Source organism: Crocodylus siamensis, chromosome 1 (assembly GCF_052110815.1).
Source record: "Crocodylus siamensis isolate JL-2025a chromosome 1, ASM5211081v1, whole genome shotgun sequence".
Classification (NCBI taxonomy): domain Eukaryota; kingdom Metazoa; phylum Chordata; order Crocodylia; family Crocodylidae; genus Crocodylus; species Crocodylus siamensis.
The window spans coordinates 119,442,769-119,462,614 of NC_143395.1; the positions used below are offsets into that span (position 1 = coordinate 119,442,769).

The window sequence follows — 19,846 nt, forward strand, 5'->3', positions numbered from 1 at the left end:
AATTTTAACAAATGGGTAATACATTACTTCTATAAGTTCCCTGAAAAGCCAGCTGTGAGATCATCTGGAGATCAACCATCCGTTCCAATACCAAGCACAGCAAAATACATTTCTAGATCTCTATGGGCTATCTGAATATGCCATCATTTTTCATTAGAAACCTTTAAGAACTTGACTATGGCATAAAGGGAGCAAAACAATTTTGTTTAAATATTAGAAGCCCGTAAGTGATTTGTTTCCCTATGGGTGATATATCACAACATCCTAAAGTTATCAGGTTCTTGGCTTGAGATAAATGTCACTTCCTGAACTAATGTTCCATGAGTGACTATACATTTACTTTCATTCTAAATGGGCTGAACCCACGTAACTACTTTGTCAGAGTGAAAGCTGCTGAATAACCCTAGATAGATACAGAAATTTTGAAGGAATGGTATAAGACAAAGAATGCCACTGGGATGAATAAAGAAATGTAAAATAAGATGCTGTAAATAGGATAGTGAAATATCACACAGACAGTAATGCCCTTAAAGTCAAAGGCTCTCAAACAACATGTTGAGCACACATTGCTATGCAGAATTTGGCACATATACATAGATATGGCAAAACATTTGTATGTGGACTGGAGAAGAGTACAGCTCAGAAAGGGCACTAACAAAAGTGAGACAGTTTTCACATATTAAATGTGCAACATTATTTACTTCTCCAACCCAGTGGTGTCAAAAGTACAACCTGTGGGTTGAATCCAGACCGTGGAGCCATATAATCCAGCTTGTAGCTCAGCAGACCAACCTCATGTGCTGGCTCTGGCAGCTTGTAGCTCAGCAGACCAACCTCATGTGCTGGCTCTGGCACTGCCATGCTGCATGCAGTGTGTGGACTGGACCTGGCACTGCATGTCCTGCACACAATACAGGGGGTCAGTTTGGGGCATGGACTGCATGAAGCACCCCACCAGCCCAGCCCTGCATGCTGGCTTTGGGGCTTGTCTAGATTGGGCCATGACAGAGGGACTGGTCCAGTGGGCACTGTATGCAGCATGTGCCCCATCCTAGTCCTCTGTGTTGTGTGTGGTACATGTGGCCAGTCTTGCCCCACGTGCCACATGCAGGATGTGTCAGCCCTGGGGCCATGTGGCATACATGGCTGGGAGGGGGCATGCGCTGCCTGTGGCATGAAAGTGGAACCTGTCACTGCATGCGGCACAACAGATCACCCCTCTGTGCTGCATGCAGCACTGGGTCCAGCCTGCACACTGGGGGAAGCACATGCCCAGTGAGCCTCAGGGCCAGGGCATACTGTGTGTAGTGTGTGGGCTGGACCTGGTGCCGCAAGTGCTGCACAGGGTCAATCCTGCTGGGGCCCACAAGGCCTCTTTGAGTTTGACATCCATGCTCTAAACAAAATAAATTACTGAAAAGATATTTTAAAATGAAATAAAGGACTGTCTAGGCCTAATGGACATATGTCTATTTGCACTACTACATTACGCTCCCCCTTCAGTACTTGAAACAAACATGGGCAAACAAGCAATACTATGCTCTATGAATTATCCTTAACAACCAAAATGAGTCACCTAGCACCCTTTGTGCTACCCTTTCAAGAAAGGACTTGCATCCAGCTGTAGGATCCAAACTAAAAAAAAAAATACTACCCCAGAGCAAAAGTCAGTAAGCCTCTGACTACAACTAGATTATAGTAACTCTAGGAAATACTGTGTTTGAACCACCTGCCTTAAACATCTAATGTACATATAGTAGAACAGGAAGGATAAATTCAATAAAATATGCTGATGGCTGAGAGCTGCAAATGCTCACAGTTAAGATGAAGTTCTGAATCCTTCTTTGAGTGGAGAACACTCTCACCTGATGAGATTTTCAATATATAACTGTATCTTATGTAAAGTTTTAATAAAAAGAGCTGCTTTTACCTGGCTCCAATCAAGTCTAGAAGATGTTGCCATCTATCATTGATCTTGCCAAGTTTGTACTCAATCTCTGATGCTTTGGTCTCATGACTGGCTTTAGCAAGACGTTCTCCCATTTGTTGGAGCTGGATTTTATTCTCTTGGGCAACAGCTATTTCCTCTTGATAATCCTAGATGGCAGTGAACAATCATAGAGGTCAGGAAGCTTATTTCAGAACACATTCAGCTCAGCAATGCTGGACCTATAATACACACAAGCACTGACCAAGGCTACATTATATGTGGAAAATCTTTATACCTGGTTTGTTATTTTAGGTCTCCAAAAATTGGCTGAACATATGACATCTGATTTATTGCAAGGTTAACAGGTTAATCATGCTTAAACGTAACATCTGCTGGGGGGAGGGGGCAAGCTTTGCTTAGAAATAGTATGCTGTATGAAGAAATCCTCACAAACCTTACCAGCTAAACATGAATAATCTAATCAAATAAGTATTTTCCAAATACATTTACAGCAGTTAAGAAGATCACCAGGGACAGTGACTCAACACTTAGTCAACCATTCACTTCCCTTGGCTTGTAAGCATCTGACCTATTTTGTCATATTTTGATAAGTCCATCCATTTCAAAATGTTAGCGAGAAAAGATGCATAGCCAAAGAAGAGAAGCAGCCAGAAAAAAATCTCACCGGAACTTACAGACTGCCGTACTGACTTGGACCAGCCATCCAACTAATCCAATATCCTCTCAACAACACAGGCAGAATACCCAGGCACAACAGGAGAAAAGGCATTGATGTCTAAGCACATCTAAACATCAAGAACAAAAAAGCACTGTACCTTCCTGAGCTTCTCTATCATCTCTTCAATGAGGATATCTCCGTTCTGAGAAACTTTACTTTCCATTTGCGTCAGCCACTCACAGAGCTCCTTGTTCTTCTCGCTGAAGACTGCCCACTCATTCAGTCTCTCATTCACCTGTTGCCGCCTTAAGGAGACCTTATAATGTTTACAGAGGGAGAAAATAAAAACTCAACGCAGCTAGTAGGCGACAAAAGCCCATTCAGGATCAAAAATAAATTCTTGAGCCTCTGCAAAAGGTTTGAGTTGCCTGGTTGCCATTAAAATTGTGCTTGAGAAAACCCTGCATGGCTCTTTAGGAGCTTAAAGATCAGTGTTAATCTCAGGATTCCGGTCAGCCAGATCTCACTACGTGTGGGGAGGAGTCTATGGGTGATGATACTCAGAGGCCCATAAATATATTTTGCTTCATAGGAAGATAAATACCTTAGGTCTTTAAGTGAGGCTGCCAAAACAAAGCAAAAAATGAGTGAGGGCTTTTCTTGGAAGACGGCCCATTCCTTGTTTTTAGAGTCATTATTTTCATTTATTAAGATTCACATGCGACATTAGCTTTGTTTGCTTATTTGAGAGAACAAATGCCAAAAAGACAGGTGAATTAGCATACATGTGTGAGACTTAAAAACAATCACATGTTCCAGAAAGCAAACCAAAGGGATTTTTAAGAAGAAACAGACATAACACAGGTCAAACTGTTAAAGGATATTTACACACAGTATATTTTCAATGTATAATCCCCTGGTTTGTCTGCAAATATACAGATTTTTCTGGGTGCATCCACTTGTGCAGAACTGCTTTTATGCAACCAGAGATTCTCCAGGGTTAAAACAGTGCTATCTCTGAAAGTAACAGGAAAGAAGTGAAGAGTCAAAGAGAACGAGGCAACAGCACCTAAAGGAAGTGGAAACAAAAAGCCTGATCTACGTTTACACGTTTCCGTAATGATATTACCCTCTCAGCCTGTGAAATACAACAGTGCTGCTCAGAAAGGAAGATCCCTTGCAAACACATTAAGCAGAGAGGGTACACAGTAAACTAATCTGTCTGGTTAGAATTTCTGACAGTTGCATGACTATAACGTAATGGCATTTTACTCGCTTCTCCCTCTTCAGTAATCTGAGTTACTTCTGAGATTACCCCTGCATCTTCCACAGATAGCATGAACACTGCACCTGCCCTTTCATGTACAACCTACTTCTGTTTTCTAACTAAAGCTTTAGATTTTTTTTAAGTGAGACCCAAGCAGCAGCACACTTCCTTTTGGCGGTTCTAAACTTGATAGTATCTTACCGGAAACATACAACTTCTGAACAAGAAAAAACAATCCTACAGCTCTACAGCCTCATTTCACTTGGTTACTTCTGAAACATTTAATATATAAATGACCTAATGGGGCATAATATGTTTAACTGCCCCTTTCCTTTCTTCTGAAGGATCTCTCTCTAGTGACTGCAGAGTAGTGCAGAACATACCCAAACCAGTTTTTAAGATAGTTGCTAATGGTGGGGCAGCAGAAAGTTCAGCCTGGGCTAACTTTCCGAGTGTTTGCTAACTTCTCAGTCAGGTTTTGCAATCTGCACTGAGCAATCAACTGCCATGCTGTAAAACTGGTATAAAAGTTAGGTTGTTTAGAGCCGTTTTAGCTACATAGGCATCCTCTAAGAATCTAAAACAAGAGTCTGGGAAAATGAGTGAGAGCGCCAAGTTGTATTCCAGCTCATCAATGGTATGTTCAGCCTCTCCTTTATTTCAAAGGAGTTTATAATGCATAAGTCTATTCTCACACAACAAACTGTTTACTTGCAACTTCTTTCAACAGGTTTTTAAACAAGACAGCTATTCACTGTTTTCTAGATACTGGATTATGGCAACACAATAACAGTAATCCTCCTGGACAAAAAACAACTGTAAACCTGGATTTCTAAGCATAAGAAGAAAGTGTAAAATGCAACAATTGTACTGTAAATTTATAACCAAGTGGTATCAAGGATTACCTTCAGCTCAGAGGAAGACAAATGGGCAAGCAGCGTTTATTAAAAAAAACAAGGAACAGCAGAAAGTATCAACAGAGTGTGAGGTACAGTAGGATTCTTTTCTCCATACCATGAAGAATGTTTTTGTATCCAGTCCCACAAAGCCAACATTACTCTCTTATTTTTTTACTGTGCCTGTTGGCTAGCAACATCACAGACTTTAACATAGATTCCCCAAGTTTGCTTATATTCTACTTCACTGACCATTCTCAGAAAGTCTGAAAAGACTGGTGGGTACCAAAACAAACACTTAAAATATATACTGGAGAAATGTTCTGCCATCATAAATACAAAGATAAATACAAATATATACATATTTCTTTTCTTTGTTTTGTTTGGCATAACCACTACTCAAGAGCCGACAGAATTTCACTGGGAGAATCTGTCTACAGAAATGTAAGGATGAGTTTTTTTAGGGACTGCAATCAGATTATGTACAAATCCTTTAACTATTAGGTCAGTCTTAGCTCCCTTTCAGAAGTGAGATTGTTCTTAATTACTATTCCATTTCACAGGCAAATTTTTGGTTATTCCACTCTGCATTTGCTGTTCAGTGTTTCCCCTTAAATTTATACTTGTTGTTAAATCTTCTCATTTTAGGCCAGGTGCAGACATTATACTTTTACCAGTATAAATGACTGAAAATAGTCTACACCTGTAACAGAGTAGAAGTTTGGTGCACAGGCTGATTTAAAAATGGTGGAACCCCGTCTAAGTTTTGCCCCCCTCCCACCAAAGGGCAAATGCGTGTTCTGTTTCCTACCGATCTAAACTATGCTGCTTCCAAAAAAACCTGTGTAACTTAGACTGATTCCTCCTCGGGCTTTTTGAATGTCTGTACCTAACCTTAATGTCTTTGTAATTGAAGTGGACATTTTTCTGTTTTCTAGTTTAAAAACTGGAAAACTGGTATGGCTAAATAATATTTTTCTATCTAACCCTTAAAAATCATGTGTTGAACATCTCAATAAAACTTCCATTTGAGGTGCCAAATTTGACTTCTAGTTCCGCAGCAAAGGACTCACAAGATTATACCCTAACAAATTAACAGACTTCAGTTTTAAGTCAATCCCAGGATCTGGTTAGTACCTGTCTGTTCCAACAGTTGCTTTTCATATTTAGATGTCCCTGCATCACCTTTATTTGCATAACTGATTTGAAGCTATTTACCTGGTGGCACAGCTCCTCCCACTGTCTGTGCAGTAGCTCAATGCGTTCATTCAGGATTGAGATATCATCAGCACTGATGTAGACAGACAGGGTCTCCTTCAGCAGAGTGAGATGTGCAAGGTCATCTGTCCACCCTTCCACAGCATTTTCCAGCTCCTTGTAAAAGAAATGAAAAACTTGCGTGAAGAATCAGGATGCTAACCAGAAGTTCAGCAAGAATCATATCATAAAAACTTGCAAGTGCTTATGAAGCTTGAACAGGAACATTAAGATCTAGTTGTATATAGCAAAGCCACAAATTAGAGGCAGAATGTCAATGATATTTAAAGGGAACACTATTTGAAACCAGTATTATACTATGAAGGCTTAGAAGGAAGATCATGTTGGTAGAAAAAAAAGGTACAGGAAAATGTGTCAGCCATGAAGACAGGAGTCATAGGTTTGAAATTAACTCCCATAGTCAAACTTCAGGGCTAGGGACAGACATTACACATAAACCAGTTTAAATGATCAGAAACTGGTTTAAACCGGTAACAGAACAGATGTTTCATGCACATAAGCCATTTTGAAAATGGCTGAAACCAGTTTGAGATAAACCTAGTTGAATGTAGTAACTGATTTGGCTCAAAGCAGTTTATGCAATGTCTATCCCAGACCCCTTTCTGGTTTAAGTTAAACCAGATTCCCACAGCATCCCGGCATGCTCTCTGGGTGGGCAGGGCCCTCTGCTCCACAGCAGGGCTGGCCCCTCCCCTCTGTTCCCTGGCTGGAGCTCAGGCAGAGACTGCAGGCACAGCAGGGTCTGCTTGGCTTTCCCCTGCTCTGCCCCCACCTCACTGCTTCCTCCTTCCCTTCTATCTACCAGAGCATGGACCCTAGCCCCACAGCCCCTAGGCATGTGGTATACTAGCTAATGCTAAGAGGTGTCTCTCTGTGTGAGTGTCTCCAATTTCACTGGGGCAGGCAGACAGAAGAGTGACTGCTTAGGGTGTTTTGGAGCTAACCAACAGGTTAGCTGATAAGCTGTTTAAGAAGAGTTTGAACTAATGGAGAGAGGCTATTATTTTGCTGATGAGGTGATAAACACTGTTATCAGCCCCCTGCTAGATTGCTTGCCTGTCAGTTTTCTGCAGACAGTATAAAGAAGCAGGGAGGGAGACTGAAAAGCTCTGTATCTTCAACAGATGCAGGCATGCGCAGCCCCCTTGCCTTAGAGTGCTAGCAGGGGGCTGGCAAAACTCCCGCACCTTAATCAGCCAGTGGCGAAAAGCCTGGGATGATGCAGACAGATCTTCCTAATCAGAGGTCCTGCCAGGGCCTGGCTATACCCCACCCTCAGCTCAGCCCTGTGGAAGGGACAGGAGGCCACTGCAGACATGTACCTGAATTTCCATGTCCAGAGAGAATATCTGCCTGGTTACAAACCAGTTCAGCCTAGCCAGGTTAGACTAACCTGCAAAGATTGAATCAATTCAGGCTTAGGCTTTTTGAATGTCTGTCTCTAGTCCAAAGGTGTTTAGATTTAGGGGTTTGGTTTGGGACTATTTTTAGTGACTGGCTTTGGAATTTACACCATGTTCATACTCTTCAATACCCTTTGGTATATCCAATTTGTTTCTAAACTGCAACTAGGCTGCTCATAAACAATGAGGAGCAGGAAATTCCCTACTCCCCAGCTACCTTCCCTGAGCACATGGAAGAGGCTGCTGGGGAGCCAGGAGTTCCCTACTACATGAGTGTCATTTCCACAGCCCCGACTGCACACCTGCTTTTTGAAGGTCTGGGGTGCCACAAGCCAACATCAGAGAGCCTTTCCCTGACATTAAGCTCAAAGTGCCCTGGACCTTTATAAAATGGGTGTGCAGCTGAGAGCCCTAGCTGAATGCTCACCAACTTTTTTGAATTCCTTGGGTGTCATACCTGGCATCAGGCTCCTGGTACCCGCAGGGTGTAGCTGGAGACTAGGGAGCTTTCCCAATTCTGAGCTGCACATGGCCCTTTAAAAAGGCACCTGGCCTTAAGACCTGGGGATGGAGGCGTTTCTCCCATCTCCAGATGGACTCATGCATTTAAAGAACCTCTCGGCACATATAGCTGCGGATAAGGGAACTTCTTTCACCCCCAACTCTTTAAACCAGTGCATGCAGCTGGTGATGGGAGAAGCTCCCCCATTCCCAGCTGCGTGCCCAGCATCCTCTGGGGATAGGACAGGGGGAAACTGAGTTTGGGACCCACAGCTGCTCCCAAACTAATCCCAGCAGTTAGGCAGGGGAGGTTTTGTTTTGGAACCAGGAGCTGCTTCATGACCTGAAGCTCTCTAGGACCTGGGATCTGAAAGGGTCTTAAAAATCAAGGACTGCACAGCACAGCTCTTTAACATGCCAGGTCCCAGCAAGACCACATCACAATGACAACTAGAAGCTGATGTCAGCAGTGAGACAAGAGCAGTTAGGTTACAGACCTGGGGCTGCCCTGGTTCTGATGTTGACAGTCAGTTGATTGTCAGCATTGGGAAGATGTGGCATGACACATTCAGTTTACAGCACCAAATTAACCAGCCACAAAGATGGTACACATTTTTTGAGTATTTCCCACCCCCCCCACACACTTTATAGTACCATAAATTTGATGAACACATGGCATGTTTCTATTAATGGTATGATGTCAGAAATATAATGTGTGCCAGGGGCTTAATGCAGCATAAATGTGTGTACTTCAAAGCATTCCAGTACAGATAACTTAAATGCCACTGTTTTAACACCTGTGAGCTAACTTTTTTCAGTGGCAGTTTCATTAAGTAAAGATTCAAAAATATTTAAAAAATGCCAATACTTTTATGATACTTTATGGACTGAGTTCTGATCTCACTTATAGTGATTTTACATGAGTACAGCTTGATTTATGCCAATGTGAGATCAGAATCCAGCCCTATCTTTCAAGTGCTATGTAAACATAACCTAGTAAACCAGTGAGAATTAACTATGGGGCATTGGTTTGTAAGATCACAAATACCAGGAATAACAATAGAAGGTGCTACAATACAAATGGTGCAGATCTGATGCTTTACCTTGCAGCGAATCTGCTCTGTATGCAGCTCATCATGGTGCTCTGGCAATGGCTGTGAAAGCTTTTTCTTGAAGGATCTTAGTTTCTCCAGGGAGTCTGCTATGCCCTTTTCACATTTTTCCCAGTCCTGAAAGCAGAACAATAATTATTATTTGACTGCAATTCAGATTTAAATTATGCTCAGGCACATTGATTACATAACTACCAAGCAGCGGCAATATCTGCGTAATAGCCTGTTCCCATAAATGCAATATTATACAATATTCAAGGCTTAGGCCTTATGGTTTGTACCATTACATTATATTGTTCTTATACACTGCTCTGTGAGAAGCAGCATGCAAATCTAAAGCATTTTCCTTACCGCAAGGTGAAGAGAGGAATAAACAGCTTGAGATGGAGACAGCAGCTCCTGGGTGCAGCAAATATGCAAACCTGGGATGGCGGCAGTTAGAGGTGGGATGGAGCAGCTCTGGGCTGGCAGCAAGCTTGTGGGGGGTCACCCCTGGGCTCCAGTGTTGAAGGGGCTGTCTGGGGCATGAAGGTACTACAGTATAGCTGGCAGGCAGCCCCCACATTGCAGAACCCTTGCAGCCAGCCCTAACCACTGTCTACACATGCATTGAGGTGGCATAAATTACTCTGCCATAGGATAGTACTTGTCCTGGACAGTACCATTCTACAAAGGAGTCAATTAAATTACTGCGTCCTAATATGAGTGCATGTGTAGATGGTGATGCTTTACTGTGGAAAGAGTCAACTTGACAGTAAAGTGCATGTGTAGAGTACTACAGGCCTACAAATTCTGTCCTTTATGTGTTCCTTTCTCTTCCATAAAGGGACATCTCTTTTGAAACATCTTCATTATACATTCTTGCAATAGCAGTTCCATTCTGATGATTATGATCCCAGTTAGATACCTGATCCAAATACTGCAAGATTGGATCCAAGGGCTCTAAACAGTAGAATGGAGGAGCTCGTGTACTTCTCAAAAATGCAAAATACAGAGTGTACTGTACAGTATACATGTATACCAATAACATTCATGAAATAAGACTGCTATAGGTCTGCTTGCTACCTACCTGCTTTCATCTTATTCAAAAGCAACTTAGAAAATATGCATACTCAACAGCTGTGTGTACAGAGCAAGATGCCAGGCTAGACTTTTGCTTCAGAAGCTCCTCTTTATGGTGGCAGACAAACATGGAAGTAAATAGTTTAGACAATGGATGGGAATTCTCCAGATCATTCCTCCTTTTATGTGGCAAGATTCCATTTCTGAACAAAAGTTTTCAGTGAGAACTTCAACATAAAGATTTTTGTATTGTCATGTTGCATTTTGAGAAAGGAGGAACTTTCAGCTGTAGGTTGTAAAATTCCATATAAGTAAATGTTTTTGATTATCCAAGGATTGATGAAGGAAGCAGGAAGGTAGCAAATGGAAATGCACTACTCCACCAAAAAGCAGGCATTGACTTAATATTGAAGTGTTAAGGCGATTTCAGTTCATCACACACTGAACAAACTAGAGAACAAACTCTGGAAAAATAAGTGCTGTGTGAGCATGAGTCATAAAATGCATTAGACCTCAACCTTCAACAGGAAAATGCATAAAGAAAAGTGGGTAGGGTAGAGTGGGGAAAGGGGTAATTCAAGTGCATGTTAATAGCTTATGTGTAAACTGCACATTATTTACCCAAAGTTCTCAGAAATGGCATAACTTGGGGCTCTCCAACTTCTAGGCAGTTGGAGGCTGCATGCAATGAGGGCTACAGACCCAGGGGTCTCATGCTGTATGGGCAACCCCTTCCTCCACCACCATGCAGACAGCTCAGCCCTTCCCCACCCCCTGCCATACACACAGCCTAGCTCCCCACCACTGTGCACAACCTCTCATCCCAGGTGTATGCACTTTACAGGCAGCCTGACCTGTAGTGCAGGCAGCACACCTGCAGTACACAGCATGGACGGCTTGGCTCTGTCCTTTGTGATGCATGTAGTGCATGCAGCCTGGCATCAAAGCATGGAAACCCTTGGCCCCCTCTGCTGCTCCACTTCCCAAACCCCCTCTGCTCCCAGAAGTGGGAGAGGCCTGAGAAGGGAGGGGGAGACCCTGAAGACCTTGGCTGTCATTGCTACACGAGCAATGGGGGCTAGCAGTGGCTAGGCAGGAACCCACCAGGCACAGATTATTTTCTTGTAGGCCACATACAGCCCATGGCTGCCAGTTGGACAGCCCTGACAAAACTATTCATGCTTAGTAAAAATCTCTGTGTTAATTGCATAAAGATTAAAATTTCTGCAACTGTCAGCCAGCACTCAACTTCACTATTTTAGCTTTGTAACTCTAGTAAAACTTCCATTGCCATCTCTGTTGCCTTGATTAGCTCTTTACTAGTGATGAGCAAACCTCATTATACAAATAAGTGTCTAGAAGCTTAATGCTTAACTGCACCATTTGAGATCTTGCCTTTCTGATATGGATTGTATTGTTCTTCCTAAACTTAAAACATTCTTCCTAAGAAAGGAAGTAGGGAGGACTCCTATACACCTTCCTTCCTGTTTAAAAGAAATTTCCAAAGAGCCATCCCATGCCCCATATGTCCCTGTTGTAAGAGTAGGGTTGGACTGTTGCTGTAGCCCCATGATAGTCCATGAAACATGCAAGAGGCAAGGGCTTTTTTTGGTGTTACCTTTCATTGCACCAGCTCTCCCAACTATACAGTCAATCCAAAACAAGATCTCTCTAAAAAAACCCTGTGTTTTAGAAGAGATAGTTTGTTTCCCACATTTTCATGTATTGGGAAATTATTTGGGCATCTTTTGGTTGCCACACCATATAACCGTGAATTAAGTCAGTGTTCATGTACAGCAACTAATTGACAGTCAAAAGACATTCCAATCCATTTTCTTCAGTTTAAAATTATGCCATTAACTTCCTTGATTCTTTCCCCACTTAGATTTTGTTTTCTTTTGTTCCAGCCACTTATTTCAGTGATTCTTTTTTCCTCTACTTCTTACTTTCAAGCTGTACTAATGCTTCATGCTCTTCTTTTTCCCACTCAAGATTCTTTTCTGTGTTTTATCTATTTTTTCAGGCATACAAAGAATACTTTCTGCACAAACCCCTGCCTGCATCCTGCTTTCCTTCTTCATCTCTCAAACATGTCTATGCACAGTGGGGTCACCCATACAGCAAAGGGCAAAATGTATTCTTCTTCAAGGAACTACCACCAGTGCTCCACAAGTTGGCCATAGGATCATTACAGAGCAACTGGGGATGCTGCCTCCTTTTTGGATTATAATTAGGGTTTTTGCTGTCCAGAACCATATGAACTGCCCTGAAGCACCCATGTAATATTCACTCTATAGTCTCTCCCCTTTTCACTTTTGGGCATGAGGTTCTATGTTTTTCTTTGCTAGGAGACATTTCAATGTGTTTTAGATGCTACTACAAGAAAACATTCAAATATGCAAGACTGTGAGCCTTGATGAGCCATCAGAGATTTAGTGACTATAAGCAACATTAGACAAAGTCAGAAGCAGGGGAAAGGGTAGAAGATGCCTGAATGAAAGAGAGTGATTTTTTTGGATCCTTTCCAAACCTGTTGGCTTATGGCTATGATCTATTATAGCTGTTATTTTTTTATTTTTTATTTTTAGCTATTTTGCTGCTTCTTTCGTATTACAAGACTGGAGAAACTGTGAACCAAATTCTTTGAAATGTTCTGCTGAACTTACACCTAGAAAAAATTTAGCTTTTCATGCATTAAGTCAGAATGAGACAAAATTTTCAACTTCTTGCATGGGAATATAGTTACATGAGCCCCATTCTAATTTATGGAAACTGTGGATGCATCTACATGTGTATTAAGGTACTCTTCCTAATGTGCATTAAATTTAGTACCTCCAACGTAAGGCATTAAACAAATATACATTAGGCTGCTTTAATGTGCAGTAGTGAACATGCAAGGTTTTTAAGTGATGCTTAATGCACAGTAGCCTATTTTATTGTGCATTAGCGTAATAGCATAGTTTCATAGTTTCTAGGGTCAGAAGGGACCTGAGTAGATCATCTAGTCCGACCCCCTGCTATGGCAGGAAAGATTACTGGGGTCAAACGACCCCAGCAAGGTGTTCGTCTAACCTCCTCTTAAACACCCCCAGGGTAGGGGCCAGCACCACTTCTCCTGGAAGCTGGTTCCAGACTCTAGCCGCCCTGACAGTGAAGTAGCACCTCCTGATATCTAACCTAAATCTACCCTCTGCCAGCTTGTGACCATTATTCCTGGTCACTCCTGGCAGTGCTCGGGGGAACAGGGACTTCCCCAGTGCCTGCTGATCCCCCCTGACTAGTTTGTAACAGGTCACTAGATCCTCCCCTCGGCCGTCTCTTCTGGAGGCTGAACAGGTTCAGGTTCTGTAGCCTCTCCTCGTAGGGCCTGCCCTGCTGCCCCCTGATCATACGAGCGGCCCTCCTCTGGACCCTCTCCATGTTGTCCACATCCCTCTTGAAGTGCAGCGCCCAGAACTGGATGCAGTACTCCAACTGTGGGCCTGACCAGTGCTGCATAGAGGGGGAGGATCACCTCCTTGGACTTGCTTGAGATGCATCTGTGGATGCATGACAAGGTGCGGTTGGCCTTCCTGACTGCATCTCCACACTGCCGGCCCATGTTCATCTTGGAGTCAATGATGACTCCAAGATCCTTTTCTGCCTCTGTACTGACAAGAAGGGAGTTCCCCAACTGGTAGGTATGGTGCCGGTTGTTCCTCCCCAGGTGCATCACTTTGCACTTGTCAGTGCTGAATCCCATCCTGTTCTCATCCGCCCACCTTTGTAACCTGTCTAGGTCCAACTGTAGCCTATTGCTCCCTTCTAGAGTGCCCACATCCCCCCACATCTTAGTGTCATCAGCAAATTTGAACAGGGTGCTTTTTACCCCCTTGTCCAAGTCACTGATGAAGATGTTGAACAGTGCGGGCCTGAGGACGGAGCCCTGTGGGACCCCACTGCCCACATCCCTCCAAGTCGAAAAATGACCCATCCACCACCACTCTCTGGGTGCGGCCCTCCAGCCAGCTGGCATCCCATTTGACTGTGTAGGTGTTGACACCACAGTCCCCCAGTTTCTTAAAAAGAACAGGGTGAGAAACAGTGTCGAAGGCCTTCTGAAAGTCCAGGAAGACTATGTCCACTGCTACCTCTGCATCTAATGATTTGGTGATCTGATCATAGAAGGCCACCAGGTTGGTCTGACAGGACCTGCCACTGATGAACCCGTGTTGGTTGCCTCTAAGCATGAAATCCCCTGCTGGCCCCTCATGGATGTGTGCCAGCATAATTTTCTCGAATAGCTTGCCTAGGATCGAAGTAAGACTAACTGGCCTATAGTTTCCCGGGTCCTCCTTCTTCCCCTTTTTGAAGATGAGAACCATGTTGGCCCTCTTCCAGTCCTCTGGCACCGCACCAGAGCACCATGAGTGCTCGTAAAGCTGCGCCAGGAGTCCTGCAATGACCTCCGCCAATTTTTTTAGTACTCTAGGGTGGAGATTGTCTGGACCGGCTGACTTGAACACGTCCAGTTCCTCTAGAAGCTCCTTAACTAGTTCCTCACTAACCCTTGGCCCAGGTGTGCCTCCCCTGGGGCCTGAGGGGAGCCCAGCAGGGAGGTGGCTGTTCCGGTCCCTGCTTAGGAAGATGGAGGCAAAGAAATTGTTAAATATGTTTTTTTACATAATGCTTTAATGCGCAGTAAAATTAGGCTACTGCACATTAAAGTGCACATGTAGACGCACCCACTGTGGCCATCTTACACAGAATTTAGCATCTATTTTAAGTACTGCTTTAATTAACACACACTTTAAAAATCTCTTATCCAAAAATCCAGAAATCACTCCTATTCAATGAGTCAAAGTAATGGAGGTAAAAAAAAAAATCAGATTCATTTTTAGCTAAGACAGACAGAATATTAGTATTACAGGTAAAAAAAAAGACCCATGATATTTGTACTAGTCTCCACATGATGAATGACTGAACTTTATGCGGTAAAATTAAATGCTTATATTTTCTACAACATAAAATAAAAATGTTAATAGACATACTTAGCACATGTAAAGACTGTGTCTCTTATACTTATTGCAAATATTCACAGAAGTCACTTAAATTATACCTAATCAAATGTACTTTGGATATTCTGTCACATACCTCCTCAAAGGATTTTTTTAAAATCTACAACCACAGGTTTCCCCCTTATTGAGGAGGATCTCAAAAGCAATGTTATATTGGGCAAAACAACCATGTACAGTATTTTTTGCAGGTGCATTCCACTGCAGATGGATTGTACTTCATGTTTGGGAAAATCGAAGCAAAATGAGGCAGTGTGGTGAAATCTTCTATTACATATAGGTGTAAATCACACTTCAAAATTTAGTTTGGAGGCATTTCTAATGCCAAGAACTATGCTCATTCTCGCACAGCATACTACCTCCCCATGGTGTAACAGTTACTGTGTATGGTTCTGTGCCTACTCATTCATCACACAACCTTACTTTCAGGAGGAAGGTGAGCTGTTTCTTCTGTTCCTCAAGACGGGTGCTGGCTAATGTCCAGCGCTCCTGAATTTCTGAGAGTTCTGTCTGCAGAGTAGCTTCTGCTCCACTGTCAGCACAGAGCAGGAGCTGCTTTCCAGCTTCCACAGTTAGAATGTAGCTTCCTTGTTGTCGCAGAAGGACTTTCTCTTTAAGCTGTAAAGAACAATCGCTTTTCGTTAGCATCTTCTTCCCAGTAAATGATTGTGTATAAGTGACCCTATATCAAGAACTGATAAAATGTTCCAAGAGACAACTTAGGCTATGCACTATGGGCTACCACCCCAAAAGCTTGAAGCTACCCTTATTACAAGTCCTTCAGTAATTACTAGTCAGAGAGTTCTTCCTTGGTGAGAACTAAGAAAACGGACTTTTCTACCCATGTTGCTCATGACCTCTTCAGGACAAAGCCTTTTCTTTACTGCCTCCTACACAAATGCCTCAACCCTTTATTTCTCATCTTTGATATGTGCATACTCTAAGGAGGTAAATAGATTTCTCTGACTTGGCAGGAAGGAAGGCAACATGAGAGTTCAAGGTCTTCCTAACATTATTTTGCCTGGAGCATTTACTTAAGAATAACCATTTATTAGTTAAATAGCAACCATATAGGACTACAAATGCTAGTGAGAGATGGTGAACACATTTTAAAAATAACTGGAAGGAACAGGCCCAATCAGGTGTCCTGTGCATATTTTGTCATTCATTTACTCAAGGTATTTTTTAAAGACTAGAACTCCAGGTTTCTCTCTCTTTGAGAATTGTTACACAGGATATGTTCTTTTGTGAAAAAACAGCCACGTACAGTATTTCTGCAAGTGGATTCCACTGATTTTTGACTACTGTTATTCTGTATCAAACACGCTTTAAAAATGAACAAAACTTCTTTCAATTAAAACAATTAAATAAAAGAAAAGGAACGGTTCCCACCCCTTTCACCACCCAAAACAACCTGGACCTACCTGTACTTCATCCAGCAGCATCCTGGCTTGCTGCAGTGGGATAGGAACACTGCCCAGCCCACTCACGGGCTGATAGGACGCTTCCACAAGCCATTTTCGCAGTTTCTCTGACATCTCCCTATAACGCTGCCATTGACGGATCTGACTGTCAATGATGCCCCTCCTCTGTTGTGCCCTGCGAATCACTCCCTGCCACTGGTTACTGAGCAGGGTCAATTTCACATTAAATTCATCCCTATTGACAGAAAAACAGAAATACAAAGTGAGAATTGTATTTTTAACTTATTTCTTCAGTGGATGAAAAGCTGAAAAAATACATTTCTTGAGAGCTGATAATGAAGCCCATGGATAAAGGAATGAATGGCTATAGCACATGGCAGTTAACCTTCAACTAGGTTCTATAATCCCACATTTCAAACCAAAACCCAAGAGCTGAAAAAACAGAATTCTTGTATCAATGAAAAAAGTTTTAATTCAAATCAAAATATTTTGTCAAAATTATTGGTGCACACAGTGCAAGCTCACAGTATTCTCTCAGACAAACCTAGCTATGGAAAATGCCTAATACTGACTTTGAAATAAGAGGGAGAACTAATGACAGTTCAGAGAAAATTCTGATGTGTAGTACAATTTACATTAGGGTTATGTTATCTATAGGAAACTTCGCAGCAATCCTTATACAGTACTATGAAGGTGTGTATTTTGGGTTTTTTCCCCACTAGTTTGATCATCAATATTTAAAATCAACTCTCTGGACCAGATGCTGGTTTCTCCTCCATCCATTTGTGCTGTAAAAGCCAGTAGGGAGGGTTTCCTGGCAGGGAGTTATCCCCATGGGTGTTTATACACATGCTTTGGGATGCAGGAGGGAAGGGGGTGCAAATGAGCTTTAGTTAAAGTACCCCTGCCACCATTTTTCAGCATGGGGACTGTGACAGGAGTATCGCTACTGGAGCTTTTCTATTGGTGACTTCGCACTCCTGTTATGTGCCAACTGCCTGCTTACTTGTCTGCCATGCCTTGATCTTAATTGATTTATTGATGTAGTTAGCAGGAGGCTGCCCACTTTATGCACCCCAGTGCCAGGGGGCACTATCTGTGGCTCCTTTTCCTTCCCTACATCACAGCCCAAGCCTTGCAGATGGTACTGATGTGGTTTTAACCTGGGCCCTGCTGTGACTTGGCCCTCTCCTTTCCCTCCTTGGGGCTTCGCACTGCCCCCTTGCTCCAGGGTTGGGGTCAGCGCACCCCAAAATGCTGCACTCTCTCTGGTACCAGGGTCCCCACACTACCATGGAGCCCCTATGAGGTCTCCAACCCCTAATAGCCTCACCTGGTCCTCCAGTTAAAACAGCGAACACAAAAACACAAAGCCCCTGGGCTATAACATAAAAAGCTAGACTGTCCGGCCAAACAACTTTCAATCCCTACCGGGAAAGCACTGCAACTCACAGCAGCGACCAGGGGCTGCTCACGCAGTCAAGGTTCTCTCCTTTGTCTGCACTGGCCAAGCTCCTCCTCCCTTGACTGCCAGAGGGGAACTGCCCTCGTGGCCTCCCACCTGGGCTTATATGGGCCAGGCCTTGCCCCTTCCTGTCACCTGACTCCCCAGCAGTTGTCCTGGCAACCAGCACCTGTTACTCTGGCTGCCCTGGTAACTGGCAGCTGGGCCTCCCTCTTCTTGCCACTAGGGGTCTCTCCCAAGCTATTTTCTGCACTCAGGCGCACTCTGCAACAGGGATGCTGATACATGTGACACTGAAGTCTGCTGGAGTGCGGTAATTACTAGGCCTGTGTGAAGCAACAAGTATTGCATTTGGATTCAGATTCGGCCAATTCAGAGGGGCAGTGATTTGATTCAGCAATTTGAATCACTGTCCCGGTTCGATTTGGCCGAATCAGATCCAAAGATTCAGCTCCAATGCGGAGATTTGGCCATAGACTAAACAGGCAGCAGTCCTCGACCATGCTGGACACAGCTGCCTCCAGCCGGTAAGTCTCTTATGGTGGGTGGAGTGGGGAGGGAAGGGACATGGGGGAGGGGTTACAGATCAACGCCCCCACAGTGAGGGACTGGGACAAGCTGCCCAGCCGGGGCAAGGTGTTGTGGGACTCGGTGACGAGCATTCCTGCCACTGTACACCACTGCGTGCCACCAGTCCAGGAGAGCATGGGAGTGGGCGTGTGCCCCTGAATCTGCGCGAGGTGGGCTTGGCCGAGCTGTACTCTGGATGGATGGTGGAAGGCACTGGGAGTGGGGGCACTGCCCTGCCGCTACTTGTCCAGCCGGGGTGGGGGGGGATGCGAGATGTGGCCTGAGTAGCACTGGGAGCCCTGCAGCCCCTTGCACAGCTGGGGTGGGGGGGGTGCGATGCAGGTACAACTTGCTCCAGGCAGAAGGTGCTGGGAGTGGAGTCTATGCCTTCCCACTACTCACCCAGCTGGGATGGGGAGGTGCAGCACGGTGCCACTACATTGCCTTAGACAAGCAGCGTGCAGTGATGGAAGCCGCTCTAGCCACACTGCACCTCCCAGACAAGCTGTGGCTTTGCCCCAACTGGGCAAGCAGTGGCAGGGCATAGCAGTGGGTGCATGCACCTGGATTGGGGAGGGGCAGGTGGCACGGGGAATTTTAGGGTGGTTGCCGCTCACTCGTAGCCCCTGCTCCACTGCGCTCTATGGGGCAGGCGGAGCCAGGGCTGCGCTTTAGGCTGCAGCTGGGGCTAGCCACCTGGAGTGTAGCCCTGGCTCCATCCACACTGCAGAGTGCAGCCTGGCAGTGGGTGGATGGGGCTAGCCTTCTGGAACACAACCCAGCCCAGCCCGCCCCACACAGATCCGGGGGCACACGCCCATTCCCATGCCCTCCTGGACCGGTGGCGCATGATGGCACGCAATGGCTGAAGCCCCTCTTCCGGAGTCCTGTGCCCCACTGTCCCAGCTGAGCAGCTTGTCCCAGCCCCTGCCCCAATTCCTCCATCGTGGTGGAGGCATTGATCTGCTCCCACCAAACCCGTTTCATCCTCACTCTGCCCACCACAACAGATTTACCAGCTGGAGGCAGATGTCTCCAGCATTGTCGAGGACTGCTACCTGTTTAGGCCGTGGCCAAATCTCCAAATTTGCACTGAATCTCTCTGAATTGATTTGGAGGCTTCTGATTCAATTCAGACCTTTTAATGGGTCTCCCAATTCGATTTGGAGAGTTGGCCGCCGAATCAGGCTGAATCTCCTCTGAAT

The 19,846-nt window shown here is 44.3% G+C and overlaps 1 protein-coding gene across 1 annotated transcript in view; it reads right to left on the minus strand.

The window, feature by feature from the left end:
* Nucleotides 1-19,846, minus strand: part of SYNE1 (spectrin repeat containing nuclear envelope protein 1) — a 515,591-nt gene that overhangs the window by 47,873 nt on the left and 447,872 nt on the right. The window contains exons 122-127 of the mRNA XM_090041573.1: nucleotides 16,607-16,841; nucleotides 15,606-15,800; nucleotides 9,058-9,183; nucleotides 5,991-6,146; nucleotides 2,767-2,925; nucleotides 1,931-2,097 (exon numbers count right to left, since the gene is read on the minus strand). Coding sequence (XP_089897699.1) covers nucleotides 1,931-2,097; nucleotides 2,767-2,925; nucleotides 5,991-6,146; nucleotides 9,058-9,183; nucleotides 15,606-15,800; nucleotides 16,607-16,841 — 1,038 coding nt within the window. The remainder of the gene's footprint in view (nucleotides 1-1,930; nucleotides 2,098-2,766; nucleotides 2,926-5,990; nucleotides 6,147-9,057; nucleotides 9,184-15,605; nucleotides 15,801-16,606; nucleotides 16,842-19,846) is intronic.